This window comes from Ursus arctos, unplaced genomic scaffold (genome assembly GCF_023065955.2).
Source record: "Ursus arctos isolate Adak ecotype North America unplaced genomic scaffold, UrsArc2.0 scaffold_7, whole genome shotgun sequence".
In the NCBI taxonomy this organism is placed as follows: domain Eukaryota; kingdom Metazoa; phylum Chordata; class Mammalia; order Carnivora; family Ursidae; genus Ursus; species Ursus arctos.
In genome coordinates, this window is record NW_026623089.1 from 12,596,625 (window position 1) to 12,616,464 (window position 19,840).

At 38.5% G+C, this 19,840-nt stretch overlaps 1 protein-coding gene across 1 annotated transcript in view; it reads left to right on the forward strand.

Moving 5' to 3' along the window:
• The first annotated feature begins 348 nt into the window (after positions 1-348).
• The window catches only part of RAB11FIP2 (RAB11 family interacting protein 2), a 41,958-nt gene continuing 22,466 nt past the window's right edge, over positions 349-19,840 (forward strand). Inside the window, exons 1-3 of the mRNA XM_026494231.4 lie at positions 349-957; positions 6,537-6,979; positions 7,700-8,168. Coding sequence (XP_026350016.1) covers positions 605-957; positions 6,537-6,979; positions 7,700-8,168 — 1,265 coding nt within the window. The 5' untranslated portion in view covers positions 349-604. The remainder of the gene's footprint in view (positions 958-6,536; positions 6,980-7,699; positions 8,169-19,840) is intronic.

Here is a 19,840-nt window from a genome sequence, read left to right on the forward strand (position 1 = left end):
TTTGCGAGAGGGAGCCAGGCCGCGCGAGCCGCCGGCGGTTCGTATTACCGGGGTCGGAAGGAGGAGCCGGGCCCGGCCCGCCGACCAGCGCGGGCGGGCGGGAAGCGCGGAGGAGGCGAGGGCGGCCCGGCCGCGAGGAGGCAGGCGTGGGGCCGGGGGCTGCGAGTTTGGGCGGGCGAGCTCTAGTCGGCCGGGCGGGGGGCGCCCTCCCATCCCCGCAGCCCTCCGCGGGGCCCTGGCGGCCAGGCCTCACCTGTCCACAGGCCAGGGAGCCGCCCGCCGCCGCCCAGGGCCCGTCCCCGCGGCCGGCGGCGCGTGAAGGTGCGGACGCCAGGCGCGGGGGTCCGCGCGGAGGCCTGGGCGGCGCGGCCAGGGAATGGTGGGCCCCTGGGCTTCTGCAGCGGAGAGGGCACCCCCAGAACAGCCGTGCCCCCGGGCTGCCCCAGAGAGGCGCTTGACAGCGAGCCCTGGGGAAGTTGGGCAGCTGTGAGTTTGCCCGTCGCCGTTAAGTGTTCTTAGGATGCAGTGATTAAGGAATTAGGCTCTCCCTCCGGGAGGGGCACTGCCTGCGCTTTGAGAACTCGGTGCAGAGAAAAAGGACAGAATGATGCTGTCCGAGCAAGCCCAAAAGTGGTTTCCTACCCACGTGCAGGTCACAGTGCTCCAAGCCAAAGATCTTAAGCCAAAAGGCAAAAGTGGCACCAATGACACATACACTATAATTCAGCTGGGCAAGGAAAAGTACTCCACCTCTGTAGCTGAGAAAACCCTTGAGCCAGTCTGGAAGGAAGAGGCCTCTTTTGAGCTACCTGGATTGCTGATGCAGGGGAATCCAGAGAAATACATTCTTTTCCTCATAGTTATGCACAGGTCCCTGGTGGGTCTGGATAAGTTTTTAGGGCAGGTGGCAATCAATCTCAATGACATCTTTGAGGACAAACAAAGAAGGAAAACAGAGTAAGTTATGTAATTTATTTTGAATTTGGGGGAGATTATATCTTATTTATGGATATTCTGTTCTTGGAAATTATTTGTATAGTTGGGGCATTGGTTTTTTGGATTGAAATATGACCTAGTTTTAAGCACCATATCTGCACGAATCAGAAGTAAAAATAGCCCTTGTGAAAGAAATATTTTTTAAGTGGAGGCATTAATGATCCATTACTCTCTCATTTTTGTTTAAGGTAAGCATCTTAAATAATTGAATATTTTGCGCTGAATTTTAAATAAACTGACGTTGTTTCACTACTTATAAGAGGACTGGATCACAGTGTTAATCAACTGAAACTTAACATATGTTCAAATTGTTATGATCATTAAGCATTACAGTTTGCCAGGAAATGGGACATCAGAAAATTAAATCTACCAATATAAGGTCTCCTATTGAACTCTGAATCTGTCAAAAGATAAACTACCAAATTTAGAGCTCAGTGTTTCATTGCAGCTTTACAAACACAAGTTGGCCTTTATTTTAGCTCAGCCATCTTTCAGGGTCAGTACATCTTGATGGAGTCTAAAGCTGTTAAAAGAAAAAAAATTTAAAAGTGTGTACAAACATTCTTAACCTTGAATACACGCTAACATTTTTCTGTGAATTTACAATGAATTGGAGTTAGTGTATTACTTCAGAATTAGTTTTGTAAAGCCAGCGTGTTTAGACTACGTTAAATGCTCTCAGATTGGAGACAGTGATTCAGTTCTCTGTGATGAAGTGATTTAATGACATCTTCACTACAAATATGACCTTTGACCTACGGCTTTCAAGCTTAGGATAGATATATTCTCATTTAAAAAAGAATAATATAAATTAGCAGTTGGATATTATGTCTTAAGTTGAAAAATAATATGTTTTCAGAGATAGGTATATTCACCCTTCCTTAAACTTACAATTACTCCGATTTGAGAGAACCTTAAGATTAATGGAATTAATGAGAGAAAAATATAGGTTGAATTTATAAGAGGACTTCAAGTTTCCAAAGCAGCTTTGGTGTTTTTTTCAGTCATAACTGAAATTTATTTGCCCTTTTAAAAACTTTTGATAATGGTAACTTTCTTGAAGTTCATGTTAATTTCTTGTATTTTAGAGCAAGTGTGTCTTATTACTTTCCGCACATCTTCCTGCAAGTTTCTCTTGATTAGAGTTTTTTCTTTTTATTACATTTTTTTTAATTAAGACTTCGTGTAAGATTTAATACGTGAAGGGTAAAAGGGTAGAGAGATAAGAAGTACTAGGAATGCAAGAGGAAAAATGGTAAATATTTAATTAGGAGATAACAATATTTTAAGAAAAAGGAGAGAAAAGTTTAAAAAATGTGAAGTTGAATATATACCGATGATTTTTGATGACTGTTACCTACAAAATGGCATTGTTTCCTCTGAGGAGTTCTTCATCAAATTGAAACTGAAAAATGGATAATCACCAAATAATTTTCTTCAAATCACCAATTTTGGATGACACTCTAATATTTCAAGTGTTTTGAATGTAAACTTTTAAGTATATTGTAACTGCAAATTTTATGCTGTGTTGTTTGGTACTTTTTATGTTAATGAGTGACCTATTACAGGCCTTCTCTGAAATCTAAATTTTCCGAGTGAAAGTAGGCCCAACTGTGAACCCAGAGATTCAGAGGGTGAAATGAGCTTTTAAAATTCCTTCTTGTTTTACTCCTTATCTTTGGCAGCATCTGAATGACAGTATATTTGGCCGTAAGCAACAATCTGCTATTGTGGTCTCCTTACGGAAATTCTCTATTGGCTACTATATAAAATTGATTAGAACTTTCAGGGGGAAAATGCTTTTAAATGTTCTCAACAGGACTTGTGATGTTATTGCATGCAAAGTGATTTTCAGATGTTATTAAATCCCATTTTCATTGTGGATAAATGAGGACCACATATTTGATGAGATATCTTTATTGGTAATATTTCTAGTTTTTTAATATATTTAATAGCTTCCTTTTCCAGCACAGCTGTGCATGTGGCACAGAACGAGATGAACTTGAGCCACTGGTGTATTGCAAGAAAGATATTTAATATTCTGCACAGTCCTGAGCCTTGTCCGCATATCCCCAAGTGCTTTTTAGAAAACCGGTATGAGTGATGAAGGCTACCAGCTGATTTAGAAGTCCCATGAAACTGCTGGGTGTGACACTTTATACTCTTGACACTGAGGACAAGTATTTACAGCTTGTCTTCCAGTTGTGTCATGATAGGCAAAGAAGTGTGATGGCTAAAACTATTACTTTACTTATTTTTATAATCTGAAATTAAATGCTTTTTTTTTTTTTCTTTTAAAAGGAGAAGGAAAGGGCCTGAGCCAGAACATTTTGAGTGGGGCATGGAAAGAGAACTTCTGTATCTCCCACGTTTATGGGTGTCTGGGTTGGTCCTGGCAGGAGATTTAAGGAAATAATACAGTGTTTAATAATAGAATGGTAAAATCGTTCATGCTGTTATGTAATATCTATTGATTTTTTTACAACAGGAATGGGTGATGTTGACTTTTTTTTTTTTTTTTAATGCTCATGAAAAGTAATAACAATCTGAGTCCCTAGAGTTAGGTATGACTCAAACACATGCAGATTTTAGGACTTTTGTGTGAGTCTCTGCAGTGCACCTGTGTCCTGGCCTCTGGCACCCTTCCTGCCAATCTTGTCCCGTTTCTGACCACACAGCACCAATTGCTTGGGAATAGTTCCCACATGTGTGGTGGTTTTTGAACATGGACCTGTGCCCACTAAAAATTGAACAGAGGCCATATTCGGTTTAAAAACAGGACTCCAGAGGTGAAAAAAAAAATCAGCATTAATCCACTAAGCCCCAAACGCTGTGTCTTCATTTTATCTTTTTCAAGCCTGGGAAACTAAGTGCTATCTCTGGAATGATTCTTGAAGGTCTCATTAAGATTTCCCCATTATATCACTTTCAAAACAAAGCAGCTAAAGTGATTTGTCATGCCTAAATTTTAAGTTTTATATATTTGTTAAAAGTTCTTTGCAGTTTTTTTTTTTTTGTTTTTGAAGGGTGGGGATAGGCTGGAAAATACACTGTATTTAGAGTTTGTCTTCAAATACTGACTTGCTTGATTCTTAAAGCTTACCCGAGTAGTGTTCCCTATCATAAAACAAAATGGCGCAGCACACACAGAGAATTGTAGCTTGGTTGTGTTAAGAGTATAGTTTTAGAAAAAAATATTCAATAAACATTTACTGAGTGCAGGGCAGACTGCCTTCAAGGAGCTTACCGTTTATCGGGAGAAAACCTTGCGTTGCCTTGCTCCTTGGTTGTCGCTGCCTCCTGATTGAACACAGCATCCCGTAACACATGGCCAGCCCTGCCTTGAACCTTATTAACATATGTGGTTCATCAAATAGTAAAGAACTTCGATTTTCATGCAGATGTTATTCATCAACTTGGATATTTTCCTTATTGACTTTAATCTGACATTGGGATGTTACTTAGCCTTTGTGCCTCAATTCCCTCATCTATGAAAAATGGATGTGAAAAGTAGATGATTGATTTGGTCTTGTTTCTGAAAGTCAATGAGTTTTGGTTACTCTCACCTCCTACCATCTCCTGGGTTATTGGTTTATTTTTTTTCTCAGATTTGGGCTTTGATTTGTTATATACATGAAAGAGGACATGCTTAGGTATTTTGTTTTTGGTACCCTTCTTGCAAAGTATATTCACTTATTTTGTGTGAAGCCTAGATGTTACGGAATATTTCGCATGTACCAACCATCAGAAACATTTCTGCCCCATTGAAAATGGCTTTGTTTTCCAGAACTGGGAATTAATAACTGGGTGTACAACCTTGCTTTTCAAGTGCTGAATTTTGTCTTGTTCCAGGTTCTCTATTCCACAAGAGTTTATTGCTGTCATTTCTTGTTTCTAGTTCCTGTATCTTCAGATTTCACTCTTTGCTTCAAGGGCTTTTCTCAATGTAGGGTCGTGGGGGTAATGCTTCCTATTATAAAATATTTTATTTTTAAAAAACTGCTTGCTTTGATGTAACTAGATCTTAATTGATTGAATTGCTTCAAATGAATGGAGAAAATGTTTCTCTTGTGTGTTACTTGCTGAGATGGAACTGGTGTGGATGTTGTATGCCAATTTTTCTCCTACCTGGAAAGACCCATGAACCATCCATCCCACCTGATGGATAGTAAACATAAGCTGTTTCTGGCGTATCTTCCTGGTAACAAGGAGAGAAAGTACTAATGTAAAATTAGATCAGAGTTCCTTTGTAGCTAAGAAAATTTGTCACACTTGATTAGAGCTGTGTTTAAGTAATAACCTGTCTGCAGGTTATGCTTCATTGTTAAGTAATGTGAAAACACTGTAGAAACTCTCGTCTAGGCTTGATTTTGCAATTTTTTTTTCTTCTGCTCTTTTCCCTGTAGAATAACCACTTGTTACAGTGGCCACCAGAGACTTTCTCATGGATAAAAATATGAACAAAACCAAAATAAACTTTGCTTCTTACACAGTAGCCCCCTCATATCCACGGGGATACGTTCCAGGACCCCCAGTGGGTGCATGAAACTGTGGCTAGTACCCAATCGTAGGTTTTCTGTGTTTTTCCCTACATGTACATACCTGTGATAAAGTTTAATTTATAAATTAGGCACAGTAAGAGATCAATAGTATAATAGAACAGTTATATCCTATAATAAAAGTAATGCAAATGTGGTCTTATTGTCCTGTACTCACCCTTCTTGTGATGATGTGAGATGATAAAATACCTCCATATTGAGATGAAGTGGGGTGAATGACGTAGGCTTTGTGACCTCGCATTAGCCTACCACCGACCTTCTGAGGATATGTCAGATGGAGGATCATCTGCTTCCAGAACACGGTTGACCACTCGTAACTGAAGCCGTGGAAAGCGAAACCGTGGATAAGGGGGACTACTGTAACATCATTTGACAATGGGCAGTGCAATCCAGCGAACCGACTAAAAGCATAAGATTTGGCTTCCAATTAAAATACTTTTTCTTTGGTATTGTTACAGTAGCAATAGTAAAGGAAGCAAATAGATTCTATCAGGAAGCATTTAAGCTTGCTTTTTCAAAAACTTTACAGGATTTATGACACTTCCTACATTTTCCTCATTTTTTCATATTCAGCGGAAGGCTTTGACCCACTTTATATGAATCTAAATCACATCTTATGTAATTTTCACAGTTAGCAAACTATATAATGCAGTGGTCTCCGATGTTAACAAAATTCCTTCAGTAGTTTTTCCAGGAGAAAAACGGGTTAAATATTTAATTATTAAAAATGTGATCATTATTGTATAGTGCTCAAGAGTAGTGTATTGATGAATTCTTTCATAATCTTTATCTTAGTGTCTTTTAACATTAACAAATGTTCTTAGGCCACTAGCAACACTTACGTCAGATGGACCCATCATAGCTATCGTGCTTAGATTGCCTTGATGTGTATTAGCTTAACTTAAAAAGCTATTTGTATGTAACAAGCTTATATCCTCTCTTCATGACGTGTTACAACCCGGTTTTTTCCTTCTCTTTAAGGTGGTTTAGATTAGAATCCAAACAAGGAAAAAGAGCCAAAAACAGGGGTGAGATAAAGGTCAATATTCAGTTCATGAGGAACAATATGACAGCAAGTATGTTTGACTTATCAATGAAGGACAAAACAAGATCTCCTTTTGCAAAATTAAAAGATAAGATGAAAGGTAGAAAAAATGATGGGACATTTTCTGATACGTCTTCTGCAATCATTCCAAGTTCTCACATACCCGATGCCAATACTGAATTTTCAAGTGGTGAAATACAGATGAAATCCAAACCAAAAAAGCCTTTCCTTTTGGGTCCTCAGCGACTCTCTTCAGCACATTCGATGTCTGATTTAACTGGGACCCACCTATCTTCTGAGAAACTGAAGTCTGGCACCATTGGTCAAACACATCATCTTGGACGGCAGATAGATTCCTTTGGAGCAGTTCCGGAAAGTGGTAAGTGACACTTTCTAATTGTATCCTTAGTGATCCGAACTACCATTTTAAGTTTTAAAGTCTAACTTATAAAGTTAGAAAATAAAAATTGCAATTTCTTGATAGTTTCTAAGTTTAGTCATCAACTCTTCATTGAGTGCCGAGTATGCTCAAAATTGGTAAGTTTGTGAAAGGCAGAACTTGTCTGTATTCAGCATTCTCTTTATATTATTGAATGATAACAGAAATGAGTCCCAGTTGCTTTTCATGGCCTGGTGTCTTTTTTTTTTTTTTTTTTTAACTGCTGTTTCTTTGGTCTTGAAAGCCTGAAGCATAAATAAATTTTCCATTTAATCAGAAAGTTCCTAGAAAAAAAATCTTGTATGTTCAGAAGTAGCGAAGTATATTTAATGCTAATGATGAAAAAAGTCTTTGAGAATTTGTAGCACCATTATGCCCACCAGAACCTCTGGTTTTGACATTATAGTTTGTTTGTGTGATTGTTTTTTTCTGAGCTGAGTAAATTACTGATTATCTAGCAATATGCTAATTATTAGCCTATCTACTTGAGACTGCTATACTTTACCATTTTAAGATTGTTTTCCTTGATTATTTTAGAGGTTAATATCTTTAAATAGCTAATTGCTCTCATTCTAAAAGCAGCAGTGTGCACCCAGAATGTGTCAAGTAGTGTGATGTAATGTGTCACTGATTATGTACTAACTACAAAATGGTTTGCAGGAAGTCTCAAATCTCCACACAGAAGAACATTAAGCTTTGATACTTCTAAAATGAACCAACCTGACAGCAGTGTGGATGAAGGTGAATCGTCTTTCGGAAGACAAAATGACCCATTTACAAATGTGACTGCTTCATTACCCCAGAAATTTGCAACACTGCCAAGGAAGAAAAATCCATTTGAAGAAAGCAGTGAATCATGGGACAGCAGCATGAATTTATTTTCAAAATCAGTTGAAGTAAGAAAAGAAAATAAAAGAGAGAAAAGGGAGAAAGTTAGCCTGTTTGAAAGAGTGACTGGAAAAAAAGATAGCCGAAGATCTGATAAACTTAACAATGGGGGATCTGATAGCCCTTGTGACTTGAAATCACCCAATGCATTTAGTGAAAATCGTCAGGACTATTTTGATTATGAGTCAACTAATCCGTTTACAACAAAATTCAGGGCTTCAAATATAATGCCATCTTCAAGGTAAGCCTCACATGGGGGAAGTTGTGCTATTTTGAAAAATATCGTACTTGAAAGTATCAGCTATCCCTTTTAAATACTGGAATGTTTTAAATTCCTTTTATTTGACTTGAACAAAATTCTTATCTTATTTTTATAATTAATTATGGAACCAGGCAACGTTACATACATCTTTGGAATTGAACTTTTTATCTTGGAAGGATAAAAGATTCTTAATCCCTATCCTAGTCTATTTCTACTTCTGTGTGCCAGAAACTCACTGAAACTTATGAAGAGAATGGTATAGCTTTTGATGAGACATGGTGAGAGTGAATCACCACTGGGTGTTAATTCAGGCCAGAAATTAGGTGATATGTTATGCTTCTAGATATTATTTTCCAGGGATTAGTTCACGGGCTCTCTCGAGAGGATTAGTGGACCAATAGCAGCCCGTGGGCTGTTCTTTAAGAAATACTGGCTTAGGTTAAATATTAATGGTTTTCATGGTAGGTGTTAACTACCCTTATCAAATGTCTATTTAGAAGTAGCTTTTATTTGTGAATGTTTACTGGAATTTTGTGACCCTTATGGGTACTAAAATATATCAAAGAGTTTTCTGTATGATGACTTATGGTCATAGGAATACTCACTATCATGATAAAGATTAGATTTTCAAAATCTGAGTTCTCAGTTACATATATAATGGTACTTTTCTTCTTCCTTAGTACAAGTTAGAACTGTATAACTTTAAATGAGATTATGAATTTTGCACAAGTGAACACTGGAGTAGCTGATTAAAGAAAACTTAAAGAATAAGATGAATTTATTGGAATCCTAAGCAGTTATGGAATAGCAGGGTAGAGTGTTTGCCATGGAATGTAGAAGTTTTCCTCAAGGCAATAACGTAAAGAATAACGACCTGAGTGGGAATCCTGACGCAGTAGCTCTGTGACCTCTATAAACCCCATCGTCTCCATCTTTGAAACAAGGAAAAGAATACCTGCTTGGTAGGATTGGGTGATGATAAATTATAAATCAAGTTCATGGTACAAAGCCAGGACCTAAACAGGGGACCTGTGAATGGTGGCTGTTACCATGTTTTATATACTGTCGTGGCATATTTTATTCAAAAACAGGGCTTTGTTTTGTCCCACCATAAACAAAAAATATAGTATTAACAAGCACCCTTTTAGACGGTGCTCTCCCACCTGTCTTCTGATCTACTAAAGATGCGTTCAGGTGTGCGTTTGACATTTTCCAGGGAGATGTGTATTTCTTTCATTTTCTCTTAGCAGTAAATATTTGCTGTGGCTTTAAAAAGTATTGTTTCATTTTCTTTAGAAACTATATCCAAAAGATACAATTTTATCCTGTGAAATTAATGTTTTATTGAAGAGTCCATAGTTTCGTTAATGCTACTCAGGTATTTTATTTTGGTATTTCACATAGCATATTCCACATGTTGTCTTAAGTCCTGAATTACAGAGGTAAATAGAAATATATTTGCTTTTTCTCCCTTTTGCTAAACTTTTTTTTCAGGAAGATAATTAAAAACAACTGTCTGAGATAACTTAGCGATTGGGTAATTTATAAAATTTTAGAGTCAAAGAAAAGCAAGAAAAATGGGAAGTGGTAAGAAAATAAAGTTTGTAAATCATGGCAGCATGTAGAAAAATAAGTATCCTCCAACCTTTAATTGCCCTATACTTGGGCTGTTTACATGGATTGCCACGGGTTTTAAAAGTGAGTGTGGCATTTTGCCAGATTTAGGCTTTGTTTGGGTGGCTCGAGTACAAATGCTGTTTCTGCCAAATTAGAGCTATTTCTTGGTAAATGCATAAAATACTTGGAAGTGTGTGAAAAACAAGATTTTTACATTTTTAAGTCTTTCTCTTCTTCGTGTTCTTTGGGATGCCAGGATGAGGACAACAACATTCGTAGGTCCCTGGGAAGTTACTCTTCCTCTGTGTGTCGCAAACCGTGTTTGTGGTAAAGACATTTGCAGTTAAAGGGTCGCGCTAATGCATAGTGTTAAAAAGAAGGATTGACTATCAGTCGATCTAGGAAGAGAGGACAGTTCAAAGTTCTGGAAAGCAGCTGATGTTGAGGGGGATTTGGGAGGATACACTCGAGGTCGTTTTGTCTTGACGTAACCGCGTGTTCCTGTTTCTTCTGCTGACATCAGCCGTCAGTTTCAGGAGACATTTTCGATTTCTCGCATTCACATCTCAACCGCATGCACTTTGGAAGCTCCAGACCCCTATCACTAGGACATGTGCTGCGGATTATTTTTTCCAGTAGTGCTAAGTCGATCTCTTTGGAGTCTCGGACTCTTGTGAGTGACGTCTGTGAGAGCGCTGACCGAAGTGAAGGGTAAACTAGGCGGCTGCGGAACGGGATCGCGTTCTTTGTGAGTGAGCCGGCTCACCCGGGATCACAGGTGCAGGGGCGCTGTGCTGTTGCCCTGCAAGTGGATAGGGTGTGATTAAACCTGGAGAATTTTCTTTATTCCGAAAAACTTGAAAGTACTAAGGAAAGCTTTCTTAGAAGTCAGAGTTTTTATTTCTTAGTAAAGAAAAAGTAAAATCCAGCTGAAGAAATCACGTTGTAAACCACAAAAAATACCACCTTTGGGTTCCGTTCTTGGAATAGGTCCTATAATAGTCTTGCGTAAAACCGATAGAAGAAAGGAATTCGGCTTTTTGTTGGGTTACTCCAGCAAAGAGCAGGGTTCTTTGAAACCCTTTGCTGCCCTGCACTTACTAATTCGCAGTTTCTTTCCTCGTACCTGCCCCTCTCGTTTGAAGCCTTGCCTGCTCTTGTAGGGACACTTAGTTGATCCTCGTGGGGCAGCCTTTTCTTACCTAAGTCTTACTTTTTACGGGCATCCCACTGTTCACTAATACACTGGTCACTGGTCTCCCTCACACCACCAGGAACAACTTGAGGGCAGTGCCTGCATTTCATTCGTCTTTCCACCCTTCATCTCCAGCCTGATGCTTGGTAGGTAGTAGGTGTTAGAAAAAATCATTTTTTGAATCAATGAACATAGGATGGCAGACCGATGTCCTAAAATGTGCTTTTATTCCTTTGGGCTCCCCTTTCAGCCCAGTGTGGGCTGTGAAGATCTTCCGGTACATGGAAAACAGATCCACAATGGCAGATACGTGCCTTTTTATGTGAAACTGAGCATTATTCAGAATCTCAGTGAGTGTCAAAGGGCTCTTGAAATTTAATATTCAGACCCTACATAGCACATTTCTGGAGTTTCTTAAGAACTCTGTGTTAAGTAGGTTATCAGCTCTCAAAAACAACCCCAGATCTCAGTGGCCTATCACAGTCAAAGCATGTTACCCGTTGTCGCCGCCTGATTCACGATGACTGGGAGAGGGAAGTGGGTGTTTTGTCCCGTGCGGTCATTCGGCTCCACGCCGTTATTCAGGAACCCGGCTCCTTCCTTCTTGGGGTGCCGCCATTTACCACGCGGCCTCCAGGGTCATGCCGCAGGGGGGAGAGGGTCATGTGTGGCCGTGGTGTGCATCGCCTCTTCAGCTGTCCCCTTGGCCAGAGTCTGTCATGTCTCAGCCCCAGTGCAGCCAGTGAGGAAATCGTCCGGCGATGGACCCAGAAGAAGCTGAGTTGGGTGTGGTGAGGGCACCGCGTTGTTTGTGGTCCACGCCAGTTCGAAAAAGTCCGGATACTGTCTAACGCTGGGCATGCTGCACAGCTCCTACTGCGCATGGCTGGAAAGTGTAGTTGGAATTCTTGCCATTTTCAGGGAAATGTTTCATCAGTTTATGATTGGTATTGAGTTGTTTGTGTCTCCAAAGGGCAGCTTCTCTTGCCTTTTAATTGTAAATCGCAGGTAGTTTGGCGTCATCAGTATCAACTAACGGGTTGTGTGGTTAGCCCCTCAGTTTGTAAAGGGATGCTTGTTTGCATCAGCAGTTACATAATTTTCCAAAAACAAAAAATCCCTGTTTGTTATGCCATTTTTAATAATATGTTCACAGCCATTTCTTCTTGAACACCAGGTAGCCTCCCAGTGGAAAGTGGAAATGGTGGGTGTGTTCAGCCAACAGGATGTCCTTTTTTTTTTTTCTTTTCTTTTTTTTCTTTTTTAAACCGAGACACAGCTAGACCCTTAGCTAGGTGGGAACAGGTGTCGAAGTTCTGGCTTATTGAAGACTTAGCGGAAGAGATGTCTCCCACGTCCAGGTCTGGTCCATGAAAACGTCCTATGCAGTCATCTGTATCGCCTCTCTTCTTCCGTACCTTAGGGGTTGGCAAACAAGGCTGGGGGCCCAAATCTGGCTTGCTGCCTGTGTTTGTAAATAAGGTTGCAGCTGCGCACAGCCTAGCCACTGGTCTGTGGCTGCTTTTGTGCTAGAGTGGTAGAGTTGAGCCGTTGTAACAGAGACTGTGTGGCCTGCAAAGTTCACTGAAATAGTTTGCTGAGCCACAGGCTGGCTGAATGGAGATCTTTGAGAAGGGCAGAACGGTCAGACAGGGGCAGCCTGGGTCCCTGAGTGCATGTGGAAGGCCACCTAACCACGCATAACTGATTAAACCTTATCTGAATGAGACATCCTCAGAGTATTAAGTGACCTGCGGTTTTTGCATGTATTTATCACAACGCTTAGCATTATTATTACTTAGTATTTAGGGCACAAGAGCCGTGGTAACTTTAGTCTGTTTGAAAAGCCTAGTTTAAGTTCAAAAATGTTTAAGAACCACTGATTTGTAACACCAAAACCAAACTCTTCTAACTTTTAAGGCTTACTGTACTTTAGGTTTTTCTTGATTCTCCAACTTTTCTTTTAACTATTCCGTATTTCTCTGTTCTAGGTAAGTTAATTTCCTTACCTCTCTCGTCCAAGGCCCTTGTAAGCCTTGCTGTACCCATTCCTTGGCTCAGTCCTGGAATGCACTCTTAACTCATTTGAGTGTGCTGAGCCTGTCCTGGAGGCTAAAAACTCTTTAATTCTTTCTTGATTTAAGAACATGGTGTTTCCCTTTGGATTTCTGCTGATATAGAACAGAGCTGCTCTAGGATATCTCTTGTGTCTGGGTCTTAGTCTTCCTTACGAAGCTATCTAAGCTTCTTAGTAGCTATGCTGAATCTTGTTTTGTGGGTGCCCCACAGCACCTGGATGAGTGCGTGTCCTCAGTGCTGATCTCCAGCGGCGCCTGGGGATTTCTTTTCAACTACAATTTGTTGGGTTCTATCTCAGACCGAATTAGAATCTTTAGTGTGAATGGGCCCTGAAATGAAAAACAACATTTTAAAAACTTCCCACTGATTCTCAGGTTTAAAAATCACTGATCTCACTTTCATCATGTATTTCCTAAGACTTAAGTAAGTACTAATTGATGAATAGACATCTGGAGCTCTGTTGGTAAACTCACAGTTGAATAGATGACTTAGTCACATTCGCTTTGCTCACAGGGCCCTAAGTAGGGTGGAAGCTGCAGTAGGGAGGTCAGCCAGACTAAAACGGGTGTGGAGAGGAGTATAAGATTTGGCTGAATAGCTAAGAAACATCTATATTAAGCTAGGCATTGAGGACCAGACAGAACTGTCTGAGTATTTAATATTTGTGGCATCTGTGGGTGAATTGTTTCTCAGAGTTCAGGTAAAACCTAGACATCAGCAGTGAGAACACTTAGAAAATATGCTGTGTTTATACGCTACCTATCATAACTTGAAGAGAAACTCTGTGATGTGTGTTCTTCTGAGGCTCCACGAGAAAGTTCACGATTGGAGAACCGCCCCCAGTCAAGAGAATTCATTAGCACAAGGAGAAAGTTCGTTGTGTATGTCTTATTCTGAAATGTAAAAAAATATATATAGTCGAAAATATAAGCATACTCTGTATGAAGAGTTGATGTTTGATTTTAGAAAGGAAACTCATTGGAGAGCAAGAACTAATGGGAGGTATTTTTACCAGAGAATTTTGATTTGGGAATATTCTTCTTATGTGACTCATACAAAGAACATGCTTTCCCTTCGTTATTTTTTGCCTTATTGTGGTGAATACCATATAGCAAACTCCTAGTTGTTCTATGTTAACTTAATGGTATGTCTTGTAATACCATTCCTGGTGTTACTGATTTTATTAGAGCATATATGCATATATTTTCATTTACAGTGTTTACTGTGGAAAAAATCTGCTTGTTGCTTAGCTGGTGAAACAGTTACTTTTTAGGACAGTACAGAAATAGTGTCTAAGATCAAGAACTGCTATCTATCACTAATATTTTATAATTTTGCGTGACAGTATGCCTTTTACTTTTGGGATCAGGTTGACCTACTTCCCTTTTTCCCTTTGTCTTTTCTTTTCTTAACTCATCAATTCCTATCTATGGTTGTATCATACCTTTCTTAGAAGCTACAAAATATTGGTTACCTAGAATGTATATTTAAATGTTTTTCTACTTTTACAGATCACCGTAGGCTTATAAGCATGTAGTCATTATTATGAAATTATATAAGGTGTCCATGAAGAAAAGACTGTTTACTGTAGGCCTACATTTTGATTTTAGAAAGTTGGAGTAAACCAGTGTTCCAAAAGAAATGATCCTGTTCATAGTTTTAAAACCTTCATTTTTATAACGCTCTGTATGGACGCTTTCTTTTTCTTTTTTTCCCCTGTGTGAGTTTAAAGCTTAGTCTCTGGCATAATAAACCTTAACATGTACAAGGTTTATTTTAATAGCAGTATTTATTTTTTGTTCATATTTGTCTAATATTAAAGATAATTTTGCCTCTCATTCATGGCAGGCTATAAATCTTTTTACACAGCTGAAAATTTGTGGCCTCATTTACAAGACAGAAAACAAAAACTTTTGAGATGATTTTTAGAGCCATGAATCCATTAGTGTCCAGGGACTTGCAGAATGTATCCAATGAAACAGTGACTAGGAACATGAAATATGCAATATGATTAGTTCCCTTAACACTAACTAGAACTTTTATGCTAAACTCCCCAGATACTACTGGAAACTTTTTTACCCTTTGTCACCCTAATACTCATTATAACAGCTCTCATTAATTGGTACATCTCCCAGTGGGTTAACTTGCAGATACCAACCATGCCATCCTTTTGCTAACTCACTAATGCAAATTGATATTTATAGACTTCAAAATTGAAAACAAAAAAAGCTCTGTAACAAAAAAAGACAAAACTTTGCTAAGTTGTTGTTGTTGTTATTATTATTATTTTGAGTTGAGAGATTGAGAGACAGAGAGATTTTGTGAGAGAAGAAAATCAGCCAAAAAAATCCACAAAAACTACTGTAGGCTAATAAACTGATGTGAAAATTTCTCAATTTACAGCACTTGACAGGTGCTAAAAGAAAAGCATCTTTAATTTTAATGTGTTGTTAGGACCTCTTTAGAGAGACTGTACAAGTTATTAACAAGGTCCTCTGAGACAGGAGACGGGTAATTAACAAGACCTATGGAGATATAGTTTAGGTAATTAACGAGCTCTTAGGCACTGGACACAGGATAACACAACGAGTCCAATAGTTAAAGAGAACAGGTTGTTATGATATGATCAAATACAAGATATAGTATGTAAGTCCTCCTGAGGTTTCTGATAGGAAAGTATTAAGATTATATTCCAGTGACCCCAGTGCAAATCAATATGTAGATTTTAACTTTTAAGGTAGAATTTGAGAAAATTAGTTCTTTGTCAAACTGACAAGCTTGTTACATGTAGATTAATAATCTTTGTTAATTGCCATTAATGAACTTAAATATTTTGAGAACAATACATTGGAAAGACATAAATTATATGAATCTAAATTATTTTAGACATTTGTTGTTGTGGTTTTTTTTCACTGGTGGCCTGTTGGCTAAAATTATCTATTCCAAATTGACCATACTTTCCTTATCCCCTTTAAAAAAGCTGTCGGGATCTAGGCCAGAGAGGAGGCTGTTCCTCACCAGTGTAGTTTTTATGTGATAAGCACAACTCCACTCATGCTCTTATGGTACTTTCTAGTTTGAGACTTGATATTCCCAATTTCACACATTTGGCATAGTTATTTCCTGCATAAATTTAAAATTGTTGGGGTACGAATTGAGTTTTGGTTCAGAAAACTCCCACAGTCGGGAGACCTTTATTTTAAACATACTATACTTTGAAGATTAAGAATTAAAAGAAAGCCCTTGCAGGTCTCCTGATTCATTCCATTGCCTCCTCCGTGTGACTACTCCAGTCCTTCCAGATGATTTTTTCTGCATTTCAGATCTGATAATCAAATGACACTTTTATTTGCATTATTTTTGGAATATTTACTATATGAGAAAATCAGAGGTTTATTAGGATATAAATTCCTGCTCCTAGTGTTCATAGAAACGGGCATGTAAATATTAGGTCACCATTCCACGCTAAGGACTGGACATTGTAGAGGCACTGGGGAACCATGAAGATTTTTAAGTTAGGTTGTGATATGATGAGAGTAGCCTCTTAGATAGCCCTGTAGGGTGGGGGAGTCTGGTGGGGACAGGAATGGGAAGGGGGAGGACTTGGGGCAGGAAAACTAGTTAGAAAGTTAGTATGGTTGTGAAGGTGAAAGTTGATGGAGGTTACTTGACAGTGAGGATGGAAAAGAAGGGAACATCTTGGAGATGTGTTCCTTTTGTATGCGGAGGTCGGAATGGTGGAGGATCGGTAAAGGAGAAGAAACAACACGGATTATTCCAATGATCTGTCTTTAATCAGTGTGTTAAATTTGGTGAAACACAGCATTGTAAAAACTGTACAGACGGTCCCCCACTTAACTACCGTTCAACTTAAAATTTTCAGCTTTACGATGGTGGTAAAGTGATAGGCATTCAGTAGAAACCATACTTCAGAATTTTGAATTTTGATCTTTTCCCGGGCCTGGGATCTGCCATGGGATTCTCCCCTGTGAGGCGGGGCAGCAGCGGCATCCGCAGCTTGCAGTCAGCCACGTGATCGCAGGGCAGCCCGCTTAAGAACCATTCTGTACCCATCCAGCCATCTTGTTTTTCACTTTCAGTACAGTACTCAATAAACTACGTGAGATAGTCACCACTTTGTTATAAAATAGGTTTTGCATTAGGTGATTTTGCCCAATTATAGCCTAATGTAAGTGTTCTGAGCACCTGTAAGATAGACTAGGCTCAGCAATGATGTTTGGTAGATTAGGGGTATTAAATGCATTTTCATTTTACAGTATTTTCAATTTACAATGGGTTTATTGAGATGTAACCCCACTGTGAGTCAAGGAAGATCTATATTAACAACGTCAGGCCTGTTGTCTTTAAATCAAAGTTGACAGTTTAGTTTTGATGGAGAGGTTTGAGTTTTGTTTTTTGTTGTTGTTTTTTTTTAAATGAGGTGCTGTCTTGTTTATTTTAGAACTTTGTTTTAGAGATAGAAATTATGTGTTTTGAGTTGTTGAAGACAAGCAAGTTAGAATCAGCACACTAATTACAGTTCTTAGAGTTTGTTTTTGAATACTGAAACACACTTGGCTTCTTTGAACACAACAGTGCAAATTTCTGTAATTGCTTATGGATTTAATGCATTAGAATTGTAATTACTATATGTATTTCTCTCCAGCGGTTTTGGCTTTACCAAATCTTGCCCCTGTCGGACCCCTTTTGTTAGTTTCGCACAAGAGAATAACTTCTGTTTCTTTTATATTTAGCCCTACTTCTGTGAACTCTACTTTTCCTTCTACGTTTAGGACACTTCCCTTTGGGCCACTGTGACTACATTATCACCTGTGGTTACTTTTTGCCATAACAATAAAGCTTTAACTTTTGAAATACGTGTATTGTTTCTGTATTGTAATAAATGGTCGTCGTGGTGCCTGTGGCAGGGGTGTTCTAAACAGCTGCTGCCGATAGAAAACAAAGCAACTAATTTGATTATGGAATGATTTTCCTTTTACACCTTTAACTAGTTTCTAAGAATATTGAGATCCAGACATTTGACATTTGTCTCTGTGAACTTAACGTTTTAAGGATATATTATTGTCTTTGATTTGATGTGTTAAATATATTATAGTATTACCATATAACATAATTATAAATATTAAATATTAAAATGTGATCTAGAAATATGTATATTAAATATAATGTATCATACATCAGGTATTTTATGTATTTATTTTAACCTTAGAAATCTTTCTGACAAAAGTGCTAATACCACTTAAATAGCAGTTACGTGACTCAGAATGGCCTAGAGTAAAGCTTAATTCGAATTGCCAGTTTTTAAAATTTGTTTTAACAGACATGTATGTGAAGCTCTACCAGGGCTGGGGTGGGTGGCTTGAAGATAGAGTTCATAGAGGACTAAAGTTCCCATAGCTACGCCAGCTAGGGAGAGGAGCATGTAAGCAGTGACCCATATTGCAGGCAGAACGAACTGTGTTGAACAGAGTTTACTGTAGAAAAGGTAAAGGAACACTTTGCTAGAAATTGGGAAATGCTACTTCAAGGAAGAGGCCTTTGAGCTTGTTCTGGACCATCGAAGATGATTTTATAAGTTGAGGAATGATTGGATAGATAGATATTTCAGTAAATAGCACGAAAGCTTATTTTAAGAAATTGCAAGATGCACTTTGAAGGAATATTTTATAAATAATGACTATATACTCTTGTATCATTAGCTCTTTACTCACTACTTGGTAATTCTACCATTTCTTTTTTATTTGGAGTCATGGAGCTGTACTCCATGTCTGGTGGTTCCTGAGGAAGTATGTTTGCTCCTTCAGGCTACCAACGAGCCAATTAGTGAGTGCCCTGCAGGGGCTCTGCATTAGGTATAATGACCTCTTTGTTACGGATCGTGGAGTGGGAATGGGGGTGTTCAGGTTAATCACATATTTTGTTGACTAGAGGTATACAGTATATTTTGGTTCATACAGATTTTTTCATTTTCGAAGAAGTTAAAATGCCCCAAATAAATGAAAAATGGAAATCACACTGAACATCATTTAATACTTGATGCAGAATATATATTTGATTACTTTCTTCCACTCAAAGATGTTATAATATAACACGAAAATATAAATATAGTAATAGTAGCCTATTTCTAAAGGAAGTATAGGATAGGTATTGAGTTCAAATTTTGGACTCAGGTCTGGACTTGAGTCTGTTGAATAGTTATCTGTATGACCTTATTTAACCTTTCTAAGCCTCATTTTTTTCAACTGTAAAATGGGATAACAGCCTTGGTAACCTTGGTGTTCGAGAAGAGATGAAACAGTGTCGAGCCCATGAAGTGCGGAGGGTGATTTGGCACAGGGTGAACCTGGAGACGGCAGCTCTCGCTAAGACCTTGCTGCACAGCGTCTTACAGACCATGTAATATTTCCTTTAAATACGTTAAATTATTTCCAAGTAATAATGTATTCTCAACTTAAAGTAGAATTTAGGAGCTCATGTTTCTCACTGACCGGTAGAGGATATGTACATTTGGCAGCAAACAATAAACTTGATAGTTTTTCTAGTTTCTTTCAAGATGTATGTTCAATAATAATCTTTGATAAACTAAACCACACTGAGATTAAGTAAAATATTTCCTGTATTAAGTAGAAAAATTGTTTTATTGCTCTACAAGGCAAAGGTATTATAATCAATATTGCTATAAAATCCTGCGTTCAGAAATTCTTGCGTAGCGCTAGTAAGGGTAGACGGCTAAGTTTTA